This window comes from Rattus norvegicus, chromosome 5, assembly GCF_021556685.1.
Source record: "Rattus norvegicus strain SHRSP/BbbUtx chromosome 5, alternate assembly SHRSP_T2T, whole genome shotgun sequence".
Classification (NCBI taxonomy): Eukaryota; Metazoa; Chordata; class Mammalia; order Rodentia; family Muridae; genus Rattus; species Rattus norvegicus.
Genome location: NC_141538.1, coordinates 78341531 through 78360854, shown reverse-complemented (window position 1 = coordinate 78360854; position 19324 = coordinate 78341531). Strand labels below are relative to the sequence as shown.

The 19324-nt window shown below is 41.1% G+C and overlaps 1 protein-coding gene across 4 annotated transcripts in view; it reads right to left on the bottom strand.

Annotated features, from left to right (window-relative positions):
* Positions 1-4859: 4859 nt before the first annotated feature.
* Musk (muscle associated receptor tyrosine kinase) overlaps positions 4860-19324 on the bottom strand; it is a 106012-nt gene continuing 91547 nt past the window's right edge. For 3 of the 4 annotated variants that reach the window (XM_087551325.1, XM_087551327.1, XM_087551328.1), the window contains 4 exons: positions 14141-14339; positions 13542-13733; positions 11975-12123; positions 4860-8357 (listed from right to left, as the gene is read on the bottom strand). In XM_087551325.1, coding sequence (XP_087407451.1) covers positions 7675-8357; positions 11975-12123; positions 13542-13733; positions 14141-14339 — 1223 coding nt within the window. In that variant the 3' untranslated portion in view covers positions 4860-7674. 4 annotated transcript variants of the gene reach the window in all.

Genomic DNA, 19324 nt, shown 5'->3' with positions numbered 1-19324 from the left:
GCTCCTCGCCCATCCATGATGGACTGTACATTGGGCCAAACCATGGGTAGATGTTGTGCAAACAATAGAATGATAAACAATAGAATGTAATGATAATCCACAGCTGCTGAGAGAGCCAGAGTGCAATGGTCGGGTCATCCCTGGAAGAGAGTGTTCCACAACTTTCCACCCCTCCCTCTGTCTCCTGCATTCTTTCCAGGCGCTCTTCCAAGAAGTTCCATGAGCCTTGGGGTGGTTTCATAAATGTTCCAGTTGGGGAATTTTGGTCTCTTTAAAAAAAAATCAGACTCCGACACCTGTGAATTTTTTTTTAACCAACATAGATTTTGGCAGTTCTAATATGTAATGACTCAATACCAAAAGCCATGTGAGTAGTATCTACTTTGCACGGTGATCTAGGCTAAGGTGAATCTTTATAGGTACCCATATTTTGCTGACTGTGTATCTGAAGCAAGCATAAAAGCAAGCAGCGAGAAATACTCCAGCTATAAGGCCAAGGCATCATTTGTCCTGGCGTATGGGCGACTCTGCTTAAAATGCTGGAATGAGCATATTGTCAACTTCTCTTTTTTTTCTTCAATTCTGATCCAGAAACACCCAGACTATTCTTTTTTAAAGAAGCATCCACTTCATGCTGCAAATCAGAGACAGTTACAAAGAGCCCAGGAAGTCTGCCATCTGCAGTGGGAACAAATGAAGGCATTGAAAACGGCAGACACAGACACGGTCTCGATTCTTGAGAATAATCATAAACCTCAGTAACCCCAGAACACTGTGCTGTGACCTCCTCATTAGAGAGTCCCTCAGACACCTCCCTAACGTGAAAGACACTACCAAAAGATGAGAAGTAGATTGAATGAGTAGATTGAATCTACTCTTAGGTCAAGTAAGCAGAAAGAGCAGAGCCAAGCCTTGGAAAAGAGATTTGAGGGTCTTGTATACATAGATAATTAGAGAAATAAGTACAGCTTGGGAGAGATGTTCGAACTAAAGGTCAACATGTAGTATTTACACCAGAGGAGGAGGAGGAGGAAGAGGAGGAGGAGGAGGAGGAGGGAGAGGAGGAGGAAGAGGAGGAGGAGGAAGAGGAGGAGGAGGAGGAGGAGGAAGAGGAGGAGGAGGAGGAAGAGGAGGAGGAGGAGGAAGAGGAGGAGGAGGAAGAGGAGGAGGAGGAAGAGGAGGAGGAAGAGGAGGAGGAAGAAGAGGAGGAGGAGGAAAGTCTCTAAAGAAGTGTGAAGAGGTAATCCTTAAGCTCTTTCAACTGCCCCAGAGAGGTTTCTTGATCAAGATGGGGGACTGAATGTTTTATATCAATATTTCATTGGGATGGTGGAAATTACATACAAATAAGAATTGACCTTGGGTTGTCTGAAAATTATCTAAGTGTCATCCTGTCAACAAGATTTTGTGAAGTAGGAAATGTCTTAGTGTTCTTACCAGTTGATAACACAGGGCATAAGTAGTATTGGATCATTTGATGCTTGCAGTATATATAATCTGGGTGTCAGTCAAAGTAGCAAGTGACTTCATGCGGATAAAAGCTCTAAGCTCTGAGACAGAGGATATGGACAGCAAAGGTTAACCAAGATGGCCATTTAGAGGGTTATTCATAGAACAGAAAGATCCAGGAGCTTCATTGCTCTGACCTTCTCTATTAGTAGATTGGAGGATTTGACTGAGAAGGGTCCTGCATTGGGATGTTGAACATAGGCTTGTGTGTGTGTGTGTGTGTGTGTGTGTGTGTGTGTGTGTGTGTAGACAGGGTTTCAGAGAATAGAGAGAAAACAGACAACGGCAGGAGAAGAAAAACACTGAACCAATAACAATCCCTTCCTCCAGCATGAAACATATCAACCTTTAATGTACCTGGAGTAGAGACCTCCATTGTTTGAGCTACATAGAGGGCTCTGACTCAGATCACCTAGACTCTCCTGATGGGTAAATACACCAAGAGAAGCACAAAAGAAATCCCCTCTGTCACCACTACTAATCAGAACAGTGTTAAATTTGTAGTTATGAAGGCTATTTTTTAAAAATTACTAGATATTTGTGAAAAACAAAATCAAGAAAGAAAGGAACCCAAAGAAAGAGGAAGGAAAACTGAAGTGAGAGAGGGTGATGTGCCGATTCTGTGAGGTTTCCAGATGATAAGAATTACAGCGCAATCTCACCCATAGACAGTAAGAGGTAGAGCATATTTTCAGCTTAAAACATTGATGTACCAGTATTTGTTTTCCAAATTAATAAATGTTTACATGGTCAAGTAATTATGATTAGCTGATTTTTGTTTTTACCATGCTTAGGATCCATTTATAATCAAAGTGCCCACATCTAAACAATCTAAAAAAAAAAAACTCATTACAAATGATACAGATCGTGACAGCATACAAATGCAGCTGACTGGTATTGCCAGCCAAGGGAGAAAGTTATGGTGGAAACTCTATCTTTATTGTATTTTATTTAGAAACAGTTGGTAACCTTTCTTTATTTGTGTGGACATTACAATAAATGTGATGAGTAAGAAGCTATCATGTCTCAGGGTCTGGGGAGGTTTGAGTAAACATTTTCTATACATCTTTAATAAGGGTTGTATTAGTCAGGGTTCTGTAGAGTAACAGAGTTTCCGGAGTGAATATATATGATTTATTAGAATGACTTATAGACTGTGATTTAGCAAATCCAACAATGACTGGTTGTGAAGAGAAAGTCCAAGAATCCAGTAGTTGTTTAATCCACAAAAGACTGAATGTCTCCACAGTTTTCAATATACACCAGAATTCTGAAGAAGTAGGTGCTAATGTTATTGAAGGGAATGAACTTGCTATCAGGATGAGAGCAATCAGGCAAAGAACAAAAACCTCCCTTTTCCAGGTCCCTATACAGGCTTCCAGCAGAAGGTCCAGATTTGAGGCTGGCCTTTCCACCTCTTAAAATCCAGATTAAAGGTGTGATTTCCCACCTCAAGGATCCAAAATAAACGTGGATCTTCCCTCTTCAAATTAAGCCTATATTCTTCACAGGTGTGCCCTATTTTGGGTTTTTAGTAAATTCCAGATGTAGTCAATTTGACAATCAAGAATAGCCATCAGGAGGAGGAATAGTTTATGCCTCCTTAAAATGATCAGTGTAGAAGGGAAAAATGGGCATGTTCATTAGAATTGCAATGCCCAGCACCAGAAAAGCTAAGACCAAGAATGGTAAAGTTCTCAGTACAGAAGCTGAAGGAAAGAAGCAATAAGACAGGACTTGGGTTTTCTTCACCCATCTCCTGTTAAAGAGGTTTCGACCTTAGATCTGTTGCTTCTGTAAACAAATAATCAGTTTAAAATATACCTATTGTTGAGGGGCGTTCACCAGATAAGACTGCCCATACGCAGGTGTGAGCCAATAGAAAGTCTTTATTAGCCAGCCAGTGATGACACAGGGTGTTCAGGATCCCGCTGTAGACCCCGGCCTTGTTCAGGGTGAGCTTTTAACCGCCAAAAATATATTCTGCGTTGACACATTTCAGTTAACAAGGCAGTTCGCCAGAAGCAGAGCCACAGAAGCTACAAAGCAAGGTTGGTTCTCAGAACTGCGGACTTTGATGGATTAGGTCTTCACTTTTGATTTGGTAGATGGTACTGTCTCTGTGCCGAGTTTTATGGGCCGAATGGTACTTGCATCACGGCAACAGTTGTGTGAAGGTCTGGGGGCCACTGAAGGTCTGAGGGTCTTTTACATTTACGTATTACTCTATTTCCTTTTGCTATAACCAAATGCCAGAGGCTGAGTCCTTTATTTGTCTTGTAATTCTGGTGGCTGGAGGGTCCAAACAATAATTTAAAGAAAGCTGGAGCCCATGGTAGGACATCTACGGAAATGACCTCATCCTATAGCAACCACTCTTATGAGGAGTAACTCACTCTAGGACACCAGCATTAATCTCTTCTGAGGGTGATGTCTGCGATGCCTTAGTCACATAGGGCTAGACACCACCTCCACCTCAGCGCTGTAAGGGCTCTTCTCAGCAATGTCACCCTGGGACCAAGCTTCTAGAATATGATCCTCTGTGGGGCACATCCAAACCACAAACGAACCATAGCATTAGCCAATATCAGACAGAAAAATCTCAGAAAATAGTTATGAAACCATCTCTATGCAGATAAAACTGTAACAGGGAAGAAAGTGATGGATTTTCAATGTGGAAAAGTTGATAGAAAATTTCAATGGATCAGAAGTTAAATATAAGATTGAAATCCAAAGAGAGTTTATTCTCAGAATACAAGGCTGTTTCAATATTAGGAGGTCCATTTATATAGTTCTACATTATTAACATATCAACTAGGGAAAAACAGTCATTTGAATATGTAGGAATTCAGCATCATTTTCCAATGAATAAAAACTGCCAACAAAGACACGCCCAAATCTAGTGTATATATTTAACATGATAGCAATTCTTCAAATATGGACGACAAAGTTTAATGCTTTAATATATAAAGTGCTTTCACAAAGCAATGAAGAGGTGATACACTCAACAGAAAAATATTAGTATCACACGAATCATAACTGTCCCCCAGACACTGAGAGATATTTAACATAATCAGTATTTAAATAACGTAAGTGCAAGCTGCATGAAGAATTCTAGGTGACTATGTTGTCAATGATCACAGTGCTAATGGACTTAGTATGGGTGAGGCCGAAAGAAATGGGCTCTGTCATCTGTCTGGGAGACATATGCATCAGCAAATTAATCAAGAAGTGTAATCTGTTCAAAATTAATAAAAGTACAGATCCCCTTTGATCTAGAAATTCCACTCCAGGAGTGATTTCTAAAGCAATTACTTAAGAAGAATGCTCACAATATCTAGCAACAAAGATTGTGAATGATCATATTTTATTATGAAAAATAGAGGCCTAATTCCAACAATGGACTACTGTATTATAAAACTATGGCGAATTCACAATCACTATGCAGCCGTTACAGGTCATGCTGTGCATGAATAGTGTTATATCCAATATGTCAGGGTTGCTATAAACAATGTTAAATAACGAGAACGCAGCTCAAACCTGTATAACAGAGTCATTCTGTCTGTTTAGATTGAATCTATCTCATGTCTGTCTCTATGTTTGTCTATGTATCTATCATCTATCAATCATCTGCTGAACTATCTACATAGCTATCATTTATCATTTATACACCTAACTATATACCATCTATCTATCTACCTACCTATCATCTATCTACCATCTCTTTGTCTATTATCTATCTTCTATCTACTATCTGTCTACCTCCCTTATCTATGTATTGATAAATGGTGAGAGAATATTTTTTTCCATATTAAAGTTAATAAGCAGCAGCTGGTGTTTCTTACAATTATTAGTGTACTTTGCTTGTGATTTTTTTCTTTCATAAGAAATTACTTCATTTACAAGGAAGTAAGCAACATTTACTTTAAGGTAAAATATATGTCTATTTTCTCTTTTATATAAAGTATAACAGGAGCCTAATACACTTTTTATAAAACGAACCTTACTTTTCAGTCCTAAAGTGAACACAACAGAAAATTAGAATGTAGGTAACTACTAAAATAAAACTACAGATGCTCTAGGAAAAAGAAAGTTTCAACTTTCACTTTTGCTGAATTTTGCTAAGTGTATAGTCCTAGCTCGCCTGGAATTTGTGCCCCTTTTGGCTTTGTCTCTCAAGCGTTGAGACTGAAGGCTTGTGCTGCCATGCCTGGTTCAATTTCACTGGTGATTTTAAAAAATAAAAGTAAAATGCCATTCTCTCCAACCCCATAAGAGAAGTGTTAATATTATGCATGCCATGTGGCCCATCCATCTCCTTCCTTAGAATTCCTAGAAGGAGATGTTTAGAGATGTGTACAAGTGTGGGTGATCAAAATACCATTTGTGATGAGAAAAATCAGGAGAACCTCACATGTTCAAAAAAATCTAAGAGCAATTAAACTATGGGATATCCATAAAGTTGATATTATTCAGAATTTACAGTAAGTTTTAGAATAATGACATTAACAGATTCATAATAAACTATGAAGTGATAGAAAGTTGATTTCTTTTTCTGCTTTAATACATACTGGAGGATGTGTTTGAGAATCATGTGCAGAATGACTTGGTATTTTTGCTGCGTTTGGTATCTGGACAGTTATATAGACTTGCTGGCGACGCACTGAAACCGGGCTGCATTTGATAACCCGCTTCTCCTCTTGTGGTGTTACAGCTACTCCACAATGTGATAATTATTTGTTCAGGGAAGAAAGCAGTGCTGGACCCATGTTCTTACATGATAGCAAACTGTAAGCAGTTAACGGTTCAATGCTCAGTGATTATAAAACCCCTAAGGAAATAATTGAGTGATTTTTCACTACAAATGCAATTAGAACTCATGCTGAGACAAACATGCCATCTCTTGGATGTTTAGATTGGGTTAAATTGATAAATATTAAAACTGGCTTTCTTCCCTATTCATTGAAAACCCTTAGGAAAATAATAACAAGGCACGTAGTGTAGGCTTTGAAACCACATGCAGATGAGAAGTCATCTCCAGAGAGACCTTATGTATGTGGGGAGCTCTTAAGTACTGGTGGACCTGAGTCCAGGCAGCTAAAAAAAACATATGAAGTAACGAGGTTCAATTCACTGTGCAGAAGCTATGAAGCTAATCGTATGACCAATCGATCAAAAATGCCTCGTATGGATAGCACATCAGAATGCATGCAAACATCCCTTGTGAGATGACATGGAGCCACAAAATATCTTGTAATATCCATTATCACACCTCATATTTTACAATAGTGAGCGGCCTGCGGCAACAGAATTACTGTATGACAAGTTCAAGGGCAGACAGAAGGGAAAAGTGATACTTGACAGAGGTAAAAAAAAATTTACCTGTTGCTTCTGTTATTTTAATGAAGATATGCCAGTACAGTTCTCAAAGAAAAAGGTAGACTGATAAGTTATGAATTTTTTTCCAGAAGAAGAACCAAACCTACAAGAGGAATGAGGTGAGTCACATCCGCGATGCGTGCACACCAAGGAAGGCCCTCTGGAGGACAGACAGGAAAAGGAGCCAGGAAGCGCAGTCAGCTCAGAGACTGCAGACTTTCCATTTTTTATTCTTCAAAAAATCTATCAGTAAACTAGATAGCCAATGCCAGAACGCAAATGCAAAATTACACATTCGGTGCAAGAATGTAAACAACAGAAAACCTGCCGCTTGTCTAGAATGGATTCCGACTTCAGTTTCCTGTCTGTTACCTAAGTACACACAAAGACAGGCCGCTTTTGCAATGGGTAGGACGTCTTCCGTTAAAAATGAAGCTGCCCATCTAGCGTGGTATTCAACCTAAGCACAACAGTCTCGCGCTGAGAGGTGATGTAGGAACATAACGAGTGATGCTCTTATTATGCAGTAAGTATTAGAAACTGCCCTATGAGGGAGAAGAGCTGCCCACTGTTCTCTCTGCTATCCTGTATCTCCAACTACCTATTTCGATGTGACCCTTCAACCCTATGGCTATTCACCCTCTGCTTCTCTTGGCAAACAATCAACTGGCACGTGCTGCCTGAGTTAAACTCTTCCTATCTGGTCTTATCCGGCCTCTGCTTTAGGATCCCTCCAGCTCGCAGTCTGAAAAGATCCTCCTGGGTGTTGTTTGAGCACGGTCAACCTTAGACGCCTACCGTTCCCTCTGCTCTCTCGCACATGCGCTGCAGGATCCGGTGGATACTGCAGAAGCTGGGTCTGTCTGCAGGCAGCTTGCTCCAACATAGGCGCATAAGGTTGTACAGTTCCAAGGGACAGTTCTCAGGGCAGGCAAGGATGTTACCATCTCTCACATAGTAAATGACCTCCTCATGGGCCATTCCATAGTAGGGCTGCAGTCCATAGGAGAAGATCTCCCAGAGGACCACGCCATAAGCCCACACATCTGACTCCGTGGTGTAGCGGTTGTAGAAGATAGACTCGGGTGGCATCCAGCGGATAGGTATAGCATCGTTTCCATCAGCTTTGTAGTAGTCTGCGGAGTAGATGTTCCTAGAGAGGCCAAAGTCTGCAATTTTCACCACCATGTTCTCTCCAACCAGGCAGTTCCTGGTAGCTAAGTCCCGATGGACAAACTTGCGCTCCGACAGGTAGGCCATGCCAGCTGCCACTTGCCTGGCAATACAGAGCTGTTCCGCACAAGACAGGGGTGGAGGACCAGGGCTGGACACCCGAGCCCTCGTGGACAGGTCACTGTGGCTGAGGCTGCACACAGTGTGAGGGGACATGCTTCGGAGGAACTCATTGAGGTCACCATAGGCCATATATTCAAAGAGCAGGCACATTGGCTTCCCAACAGCACACACACCTGCAGTCAAAATATCATCGTTAGACCGAATCTTTCCACAAGGAAAGAACACACCAAAATCAAGGGACTAGACTAGAAAGGATGGTGCCCCACTTCTTATAGACCGTGTTAATCATATTCTGACTCCCATTTCTTTACTTCAACATCCCCTGGTACCTGGTAAGATTCCGTGTATTTCTTTTCTTTCCTGACCCCTTGATTCTTACATTTTCCCTCTGTTGTCTTTCCACATACACATACATTCCACCCGACTTCATGCTCACTCTTGTATTAGCGATGTTTCCCCAACATTTTATCTCTTGGATCGGAGAGATCATGCCCCCGATTCTTTAAATCACTCAGACTGGCCGGGTATCTGGACAGCAGGTGCACAGTAATTTATGGTGAGTGGATTCAGGAATGGGTATTCCTGGGAATGTGTGAGATGTCTGAAAAATTGAGAATGAGGAAAATCTACCACATTTAGGAAGAACAATCAAAATAATTCTCTTCGAGGACCTTCTTAGGTAGCGTTTGAAATTTAGAATTTCATCATTGATGTTCATTCTACAAAGAAAGCAATGTTCATATACACGGAGTTTTATGCACAGTGTTAAGAAGGGGTTTGAAAAAAATCTTAGCACATTACTATATATGAGAAAACTGCATATGAATATTGGACTTGCACCATGAAATCTAATAGGCATAATTTCACATCACAGTAAAAGTAGACTGTCAGATTTATTTTTTTCAGGGAAAAATTAGAAGTCTCAGTTTGCAAGAAAGAAGAGAAAGGAGGAGTAGGGGCTTTTCTAGTTATGTTTGTAATTCAAGGGATTCTAGCAGACAGTGTGTACGTTAAAGAGGAAATCACGTGCTCATCTCTCTTCCTAGCGCCTCCTACAGGCTCTTTTCTTGGTCTTGTCAACAATCATTTATTCATTTATTTACCCAGATCATTAAATGGCTTTGATGTTGCTGCACTAGTTAAATTTGATTTGAAAGAATTCTGTCATTAGAAAGCCCAAGACAACATATTTCTTGCAAGAAGAAATGGTGTGTGTGTGTGTGTGTGTGTGTGTGTGTGTGTGTGTGTGTGTGTATGACAGAGTCTCGTGGCTGTCCTCAGATCTACTTGGAGGCAATTGTGACTTTTAACTCCTGATCCTTCTTCTACCTCCAAGCATTGGGACTACAGACACTATGAATCAATCTTAGTTCTTGTCGGTTAAGAGACAAAAGACAAGAGAGAAATTTGAGAGACACTCTCACTAGTGATGTAGAAACACATTATGCAGTAACCACAAGGCAGCGTACTCACTGTACCTGGCTTGAGTTAGAATCAGCCCAGGGGACTAGGGATGTGGTAAAATTGCAGACACACATAAGAATACATCAACAGTCAAAGGAACAGTTTAAATTCTTTTGCAACAAAACAGTGTCTCAGTTTGGTTCTCATTGTGGATCATGGTCAAGGGCTTTCAAGCTAAACAAAAGTTTTAAAAGGAAACATATTGTCTGACTCTTTTAAGCTCTATTGTTAGGTTTTCTGAGCCTGATTGGTGGTGAACAAGAGGTATAGACCAACACAGAAGAAGGGATTTGGCTTTCCCATCGTCTTTTCAACTCTTCCAGGTAGTTCTAGCTCATGACTCTGGAAGGAATGTCCTATTACTATCCTCACTCAGCCAAAGCATGTGTTGTCTTCCCCTTGCTCTCCCTCCTTGTCCCACAGCTCACATCTGCTCTCTCCGGGGATTTCTTGGCTCCGCCTTCTAATTGCACACAGACCCCAGTCCCTTCTCATTACTGTGCCCGCACTCCCTAGCCCGTACCAATGTCCTTCTGCACATTGAAAGACAACATTCTCTATCTCCTTGTTTTCATTCTACCCCTTCAAATCTGCTCAACAATCCAGCTAGGAACGTACTGGAGAAAAACTGTCAATCATTTCATGTCATGGCTTGGCACTTTGTGGCTCAGAGTTCTTATTGATTCCCATTTTACTTACAGTAAAAGTCAGGAATTTTTCTTTAATTTTTGAGAGTATAATATAACTCATTTCCTCTTTTTACTCTCATTCGTGGTCTCTTTTTTTTAATCTTTATTAACTTGAGTATTTCTTATTTACATTTCGATGTTTCCAGGCCAACATCCCCCTAACCTCTCCCCCTCCCCTTCGTGGTCTCTTTTTTAATGTTATTACATACATATATGTCCATGTATACAATACAAATATATTTCTAAATACAACCTGATCAGTCCGTATAATGTTACTTGCATGAATATTTTCAGGGCTGACGAGCTGGAACTGGATAAGACTTGGTGAGCTCTTCCCTGAGGAAGACTAATTCTCCCACTCATGGTATTCTTTTGTTCTTTGATAGAAGGCCTAGTAGGATCCTCCAGTCTCCCCACTGTATTTACTAGCTGATCTAGTCTTACATAACTCTCTCAAACCATCCCATCGCGTTTCTATTTCTCCTCCTCCTCCTTCCTTCTCCTCCCTCCTCTCTCTCATGTGTATGTATATATACATATATTAATGTTTGTATATAAGGTTATATGTGTATGCAGGTACATGTGTACATGTATGAGCATGGAGTATGGACACGGATGTCTAGTGTCTATCTTAATTTCTCCCCACCTTATGTTCTTCAGATAGAGTCTCTCCCTGATCCTGAAGCTCACCAATTTCTGTAGGCTGGCTAGCTTCAAGGCCCAGGGATACTCCTGTTTCAACTTCCCTAGTGCTGGCATTTACAGGCATGTGTCACCATGCCAGGCCTTTGCATGGCTGCTGGAGATCCAAACTCAGGCTCATGCTGTTGCCGTGGGCACTGTATGCACAGGGAACCACCTTCCCAGCTCGATCTTGCATTCTCTAAGCACTGGATAACCTTGCCATGGGGTCTGTGCTGGTGCATCTCATTCTTCAGTCATCTCCACTGCCGTCCTCTCACCCCTGCCAGGTCCCTACACAGTGTCACATGTCCACTGCAGTCTTCAAAGTTTTCCTTTGCTTTGAGTTTTAAAACAAATCAGGAGGAATATAAGCCACATCTATACATGCTCACTCCTGCTGTCTCCCAAGGCCACTGTAAGCTCCTCAAGACTGGTAATTTTAAAAGTTTTACTTATTTCTGTGTAAATAAACAAACTATTCTACTAACATGTGCTAAATTTATGAATCCGTGATGAAATGAGGACACAAAAATGAATAAAAATATTATTTAAATTGTGATATTCTAGTCAAGGAGAAAAGAAAATGGACACGTGATTAATAGTGTGTGTGTGTGTGTGTGTGTGTGTGTGTGTGTGTGTGTGTGTGTATACCTTAACTTTTTGATGGTGAATTAGTGTCAAGGAAACTCTCTTCATACGGAGACACTTGAAAATAATTAGAACCGGAAAAGAGGCAACAAAGACAGAAAATTGGGAATCAGAGCAGGTATCTGTGAAACAGAGTCTGGGGTAGAAGAAATTTTTGGGTAGTAGGGGAAGAGGCTAAATTAGGAAAGGAAGAGACATATCCCATGGACCAGGAGTAAGGCAAAGGGATAAGTAAGTAAGAGTTAAAAAAAGAGAAGCTTAGAAAACCTCTTGGCGGAGGAACAGACTTTCCTCAGTTTTCATACCTAAGAGCTTCACAATGTTGGGGTTGTCAAACTCCGCCATGAGGGCTGCCTCCCTCTGAAAGTCTGCCTGCATATCTGCGGAGGCCTCCTCCTTCAGCATCTTCACAGCCACCATAGTGAAGGGTTCATAAGGAAGCAAGCCTGGGGCCCTGACGGAAAGACCACAGAGGGGGGTGTTTGTACCCCCGAGATTATGTTTACTCACATCTGTACACCCTACAATTGTGCAGCCTTTTCCAGAGCCACAAAGCGAAGCAAGACAACAGCAGTAAGTCATGCTCACGTTTCCTGATGCGAATAAGAAATTAACTAGTTATTCTTGACACAGGCTGTGCTTGACGATTATTTACCAGCTAGAGAATACACACACACACACACACACACACACACACACACACACACGCGCGCGCGCACACACACACACAGACAGAGAGAGAGACAGACAGACACAGACAGAGAGACACAGACAGAGACACAGAGTGACAGAGAGACAGAGAACAGAGGGAGAGAGAGACAGAGAGACAGACACAGACAGAGAGAGAGAGAGAGAGAGAGAGAGAGAGAGAGAGAGAGAGAGAGAGATCCCCTACTGGTTAACCTAAATCTAAATTCCTTGGGGGTGGAGACTATGGCTGACTGCATGTCCTTCCCTAATACAGGGTAAAGTTGCATCTTGCCAATTGCACAGTAAGTGTGCGAAATTTCACCTTAAATGCAACCCCAATATCAAGGCTGCTTTAGGTGGAAGTAGGATTGCATCTGCTCAAGGATGAGACGGGTACTAACATTGAAATCCAAGCCCACATTCTGTTGCCCCAGCTATGTGTCTGTGGATCTGTGCCCACACAGAGTAGGTATTTTATTCCATTTCAAACAAAATGGGCTATGATTGACTGTAACACACACCCATTTCCTGAACTCACTGAGTTTTTGAATTTTTACATTCCCCTTTGTTTTGTTATTCTATAAATGTCTATTTAATGTCCACAGAAGTCAGCTCTGAGTTCTTAAACACTAAATCAAAGGAAACTTTAAATGAGGCAGGGAATGACAAAAGAAAAATAAAAAAGAAGTAAATAGAAATTATGGCTAAAACATATGAAAATTATTTCCCAGGAAGAAACTATGGATTGCTAGTAATTTCTAATTAACGCTTATGGGATTTTCTATAAATTATACATTTACATTCAGCAAGCTAAGTTCTTTATAGATATGCTACCTTCTAGTGAAGGGGGGGCATTAAGATTTACAATAAAGCAGGTGGAGATAGAGAGACGGCTGAGAACACTGTTTTTCCAGAGGACTCCAAGAGTGGCTTACACGCATCTGTAAGCACCTTCAGTAGCCGGGCACTGCACCCACATCACAGACAAACATGCAGGCACAAAACCAACACAGGTAAAATAAAAAATAAAAGCTTACAAAGTATTCAATACAAACACATGCTGCAAAGAATTAAATAACTTGATAATAACTTGTAGCCACAGTCAGCAAGTCTAATAATCTGAGAACTTTTCAAACATAGTAAACTCTGGAAGAGATTTCCTCCCCCCATAGTTAACTTTACCTCGCTTGAAAGACCCTTCCAAACGCTCCCTCTCCGATGTCTCTGACATACTCGATGTTATTCCTCGGATACTCCAGGCTGAGCAACTTGGGATTCAGAAGGAGTGGCATCCTCTGGTACATGGGGTTGGGATGCAGCCTGTCCAGCAGGAGCTCGGAAGGCAATGTGGTGAGGGTCACCGCTGCCGACTCTCTGCGGGTGAGAGGGGAGCGATCAACAATGGCCGCCACACTTAGACCTAGATCCTTAAAGATGCTTAGAGTACACAGAGCTAAGATGGCTGGAGACTCTTGGGCTTGGCAACAAGAAAGTATGTTGTTTGGTCTTCAGCCAATAGGACATTTTGTCACCACCCGAATCAGCAACAGCAGAGGGAGAAGAAAGGGTAAAGGAGTAGCCATTTCCACCCAAATGATGTTTTAAGTTCTGTCCGCTGTAAAAGCTGACTTTGATACATGTAACCTTTTTAAAGTTCAAAGTTGGGGTGTCTATTGTAAAGCCAGGGTATGGTGGCCGTGAAACAATGGTGGTGTGATTGACATTTCTCGTCCCCAATTCGATAAGTGAGTGCGTGGGTGGGGCTGCAACGGCATCCTCACCTTTTCTTATTTTTCCACTCTCTCCTCCTTCGGCAGCAATAGAGAGTAGTGATGGTGAGGAGAGCAAACACCGCAAAGCAGGACATGATGGAGATGATGACAGTCATGGAGTACGCAGGCGAGACGGCGAAGGAAGACGTGGAGGCAGGCAGGTTTGGAATGTCCACGCTCGGCTTGGAGGACGTTATGGACGGGAATGCTGCAAGCAAACAAAAGAGTCCTCCGTGCTTATTTTGGAACCTTTAGAAATCACATTTTGCACCGAAGCACTCACCACCAGGGCCTTAAGAATGTGCTAGTCTCTGCTCCCAAACCCCGTGGGAGAGAGACCTCACCGCCTGATCAGGTGGGCACTCCTGAGGCTGCAGAGTGGAGGAGACCACCAACACTGCCCACCCCTGCCCACATCCCTGGCCCAAGAGGCAACTGTATAAGGCCTCTGGGTTCCCGTAGGGGAGGGCCCAGGAGCGGCAGGACCCCTGCGCCTGAGACACCGCTGGAACCTGAAGGAAACAGACTGGATAAACAGTTCTCTGCACCCAAATCCCGTGGGAGGGAGAGCTAAACCTTCAGAGAGGCAGACACGCCTGGGAAACCAGAAGAGACTGCACTCTGTGCACATCCAGACGCCAGAGGAAAACACCAAACGTCATCTGGAACCCTGGTGCGCGGAGGCTCCCGGAAAGAGCGGCGCAGATCTTCTCGGTTGCTGCCGCCGCGGAGAGGACTTAGGCAGTGCCCCACGAGCACACTTGAGCCTCGGAACCTCAGGTAAGACCAACTTTTCCCCTGCAAGAAACCTGCCTGGTGAACTCAAGACACAGGCCCACAGGAACAGCTGAAGACCTGTAGAGAGGAAAAACTACACGCCCGAAAGCAGAACACTCTGTCCCCATAACTGGCTGAAAGAAAACAGGAAAACAGGTCTACAGCACTCCTGACACACAGGCTTATAGGACAGTTTAGCCACTGTCAGAAATAGCAGAACAAAGTAACACTAGAGATAATCTGATGGCGAGAGGCAAGCGCAGGAACCCAAGCAACAGAAACCAAGACTACATGGCATCATCGGAGCCCAATTCTCCCACCAAAGCAAACACGGAATATCCAAACACACCAGAAAAGCAAGATCTAGTTTCAAAATCATATTTGATCATGATGCTGGAGGACTTCAAGAAAGACATAAAGAACTCCCTTAGAGAACAAGTAGAAGCCTACAGAGAGGAATCGCAAAAATCCCTGAAAGAATTCCAGGAAAACACAATCAAACAGTTGAAGGAATTAAAAATGGAAATAGAAGCAATCAAGAAAGAACACATGGAAACAACCCTGGACATAGAAAATCAAAAGAAAAGACAAGGAGCTGTAGATACAAGCTTCACCAACAGAATACAAGAGATGGAAGAGAGAATCTCAGGAGCAGAAGATTCCATAGAAATCATTGACTCAACTGTCAAAGATAATGTAAAGCAGAAAAAGCTACTAGTCCAAAACATACAGGAAATCCAGGACTCAATGAGAAGATCAAACCTAAGGATAATAGGTATAGAAGAGAGTGAAGACTCCCAGCTCAAAGGACCAGTAAATATCTTCAACAAAATCATAGAAGAAAACTTCCCTAACCTAAAAAAAGAGATACCCATAGGCATACAAGAAGCCTACAGAACTCCAAATAGATTGGACCAGAAAAGAAACACCTCCCGTCACATAATTGTCAAAACACCAAACGCACAAAATAAAGAAAGAATATTAAAAGCAGTAAGGGAAAAAGGTCAAGTAACATATAAAGGCAGACCTATCAGAATCACACCAGACTTTTCGCCAGAAACTATGAAGGCCAGAAGATCCTGGACAGATGTCATACAGACCCTAAGAGAACACAAATGCCAGCCCAGGTTACTGTATCCTGCAAAACTCTCAATTAACATAGATGGAGAAACCAAGATATTCCATGACAAAACCAAATTTACACAATATCTTTCTACAAATCCAGCACTACAAAGGATAATAAATGGTAAAGCCCAACATAAGGAGGCAAGCTATACCCTAGAAGAAGCAAGAAACTAATCATCTTGGCAACAAAACAAAGAGAAAAAAGCACACAAACATAACCTCACATCCAAATATGAATATAATGGGAAGCAATAATCACTATTCCTTAATATCTCTCAACATCAATGGCCTCAACTCCCCAATAAAAAGACATAGATTAACAAACTGGATACGCAATGAGGACCCTGCATTCTGCTGCCTACAGGAAACACACCTCAGAGACAAAGACAGACACTACCTCAGAGTGAAAGGCTGGAAAACAACTTTCCAAGCAAATGGTCAGAAGAAGCAAGCTGGAGTAGCCATTCTAATATCAAATAAAATCAATTTTCAATTAAAAGTCATCAAAAAAGATAAGGAAGGACACTACATATTCATCAAAGGAAAAATCCACCAAGATGAACTCTCAATCCTCATCTTCGATTGGTTTATATACAAGTGTGCAATTTCTAGGCTTGAAAGTAAAATGATGCTATCTGGTGCTGGATAGAGGAGCCTTATTTTTTATTATGGCAGCTTGCTATTTTTGTAACATGGTGATTTGGTTGAACACAATAAAGTACAGTAGTAACTGATCTCCCCTTCTTCCTGGATGAGTGAGGAGATGATTAAATGTTGATGTCAGCATCCTTGAGCATATTCAGATGAGCTTCTGCTTCTGTTGAAAAGGATGCTGTGTTTGATTGTGGTCCGAAGCTTTGAAGCACTACTTGGCATCTCCTTCCTTGGAGGTCTCACTGTTTAAACATAACAGATTTGATAGCTTGTTGGTAAGGTGAGGTCCAGCTTTTCTCCACTAGGTCATCTTCATGTGAATCCGGTGGTTATACGGTTTTGTTCTAGGGATATTTCATTTTTTTAATAACGGTTTTAGCTGACATTCATGGAGAGAATGAATCCTTAGAACTGTGCCACTAGTGAAAGGAAATCCTGTCTAGAGTATGTTTCTTTACAAAGCTGTGTCACACCATCCTTTGGGCCCTCTGCTGGAAAAGTAGAATCAAGTCTCAAATAATGCCTTTTAAATTGTATCCTCTAGTATTATAGATGTAGGACAGTACTGTATCATACCTCTGTGGATGTAAAATAGCTTGTACCTGCTTTATGATACGTAGTAGTGACCGTGCTTTATCAGAGCTGTTTTTAATGATGTTGCTCAGAATGTTTTCTTTCCAGATGATGATTGAGAAGCTAATTTAAAAAAAAAATGGTGCCAGGTACCACAAGAGTAACAGAACTGTGCTGTTTTCTCGGGTTTTGTTTTTTTACTTTTTTTTTTTAATGGAGTGTGCTGGATGTCTCTACAGTTTTGTTCAGATGACTGCAGAACCTGGAAAAGCTGTTGCTGCTGTTGATGCACAACACACTGCTATTATTGGTCTTTTCATATAAATATAAATATCTATATATACAGATATATAATTTGAATTTTTTGAAACTTTAGCTGTGCTGTCAACTTTGGAAAAAAGTATCCCCGTTTACTGTGTTGAGTTGGCACTGTACAGAAATTAACAGCCATATTGGTCTAGAAATGTTGAACTTAAGTTTTTTCCATTTGTACAGGGGTAACACACTGTATTAAATATGTAAGGTCTTATCTACGTGGGTTTGATTACAAAAACTAATAAAGTATTCTCTAAATTAAAAAAAAAAGAATCAGTGGAGAAAAAAAAGAGAAAAAAAAAAAAGAATGTGCTAGTGTATCTGCTTCTCTACCGTGTATCCGGTTCTCCTCTGTTATGTATGAAGTGCAGTGCTAATAATTCAACGAGGTTCACTTGTAAGGAAGGGGAGAGTCAGAGGAGAAATATGCTTTCCTAAAAGAAATGCAAACCTCAGGCTTAGGTTCCTTACCTACTGTTTATGACTGACTGTGCTCAGAAAATAATTATACACTAAAAAATCACTTAAAATGTCTTCACGTAGAGACTGCAGCTGAAGGTGAGAACATTAGAGATGTGTGTGTGATGTAGTAGGTTTATAAATAATAAAACATGACGAAGATGAAAAACAAAATCATAGTACCATAAAGGAGCAGAAACCAATTCGCCTAAAACGTAAACTCTCATCAAGCTCCCATGTAGGAGGTCAAGAGATTTAAAAGCGAGTGGAAGGAATCTGCATTTGCATTGGAAATCTGCAGATGCTGCACTTCTGCTGGTCTGCTTGCAGCTCGAGAGCTTGGTAGAGATGTTTAAACAACCTTCGCTCCCGTACCTTGACTCTTCTGTGTAGAGTGAATAAAGACAAAAACAGGGACCCAGAATATTTTATACATGACCAAAAAGACTCTCGACATCCGAGGATCGACTTCCAAGCTTAAAAAGAGAGATTAATTCTTCAAATATCTGGGGGGACACTAGAGTAGCTAATTCCAGGCCACAGAGAAAAACCTCAATAAATTTCAAAACCATAAATCATAAGCTCTGTTCTCTCACCAAAAATGAATATAGTGAGAGATTAAATAAAATCCAACAGGACTATGAAGAAAAAGAAAGATCTGTAACTCTTCTGGTTAAAAATATTAAAAGTAGTCATTGGTATAGGTCAGAAAACAAAAGTCTTAACGACATGTATGAAATTGGTCCAAAATTCTATTCACTGATAAACGTTATCTTCTTCTGTTAGACACGAGGAAGAGGATGGACGGAATGTGGGACTTCAGACAAGCAACAGCAACTCTTGAGAACAAAGGGAAGCAAGGGACACAATGGTACCCATATGCAAGCAGAGGTTGCCAAGGGAGACCACACATACCACAAATGACAGAGACAAGTAGAATTTCCAGTCTTTTAAATATTTAGAACATGGTTTGATGAGTGGAATTTTAATTGGAAAAAAACAACAAAAGCCACGAAAGCAGCAATTAAGAAAGAAGAGGGTTATCTCAAGAGACTCAAAGATCAATAAAGACAAAATAGTACATAATTATGCAATTACATTTTAAAAATCTTAGAGAAATTTGAATAAAAAGTATACATGAGTAGAACCAAAGGCAAGAAATTACTTTTAAAAGACATGGTGTAATGACAAACACACTCTGTGAGACTTGGTAGAGGTAAAATTCTAATTATCACAAAGTGTCCCATCTAGAGAACATTATTTTAACCTGTTAAGGAATGTATGGTGCTA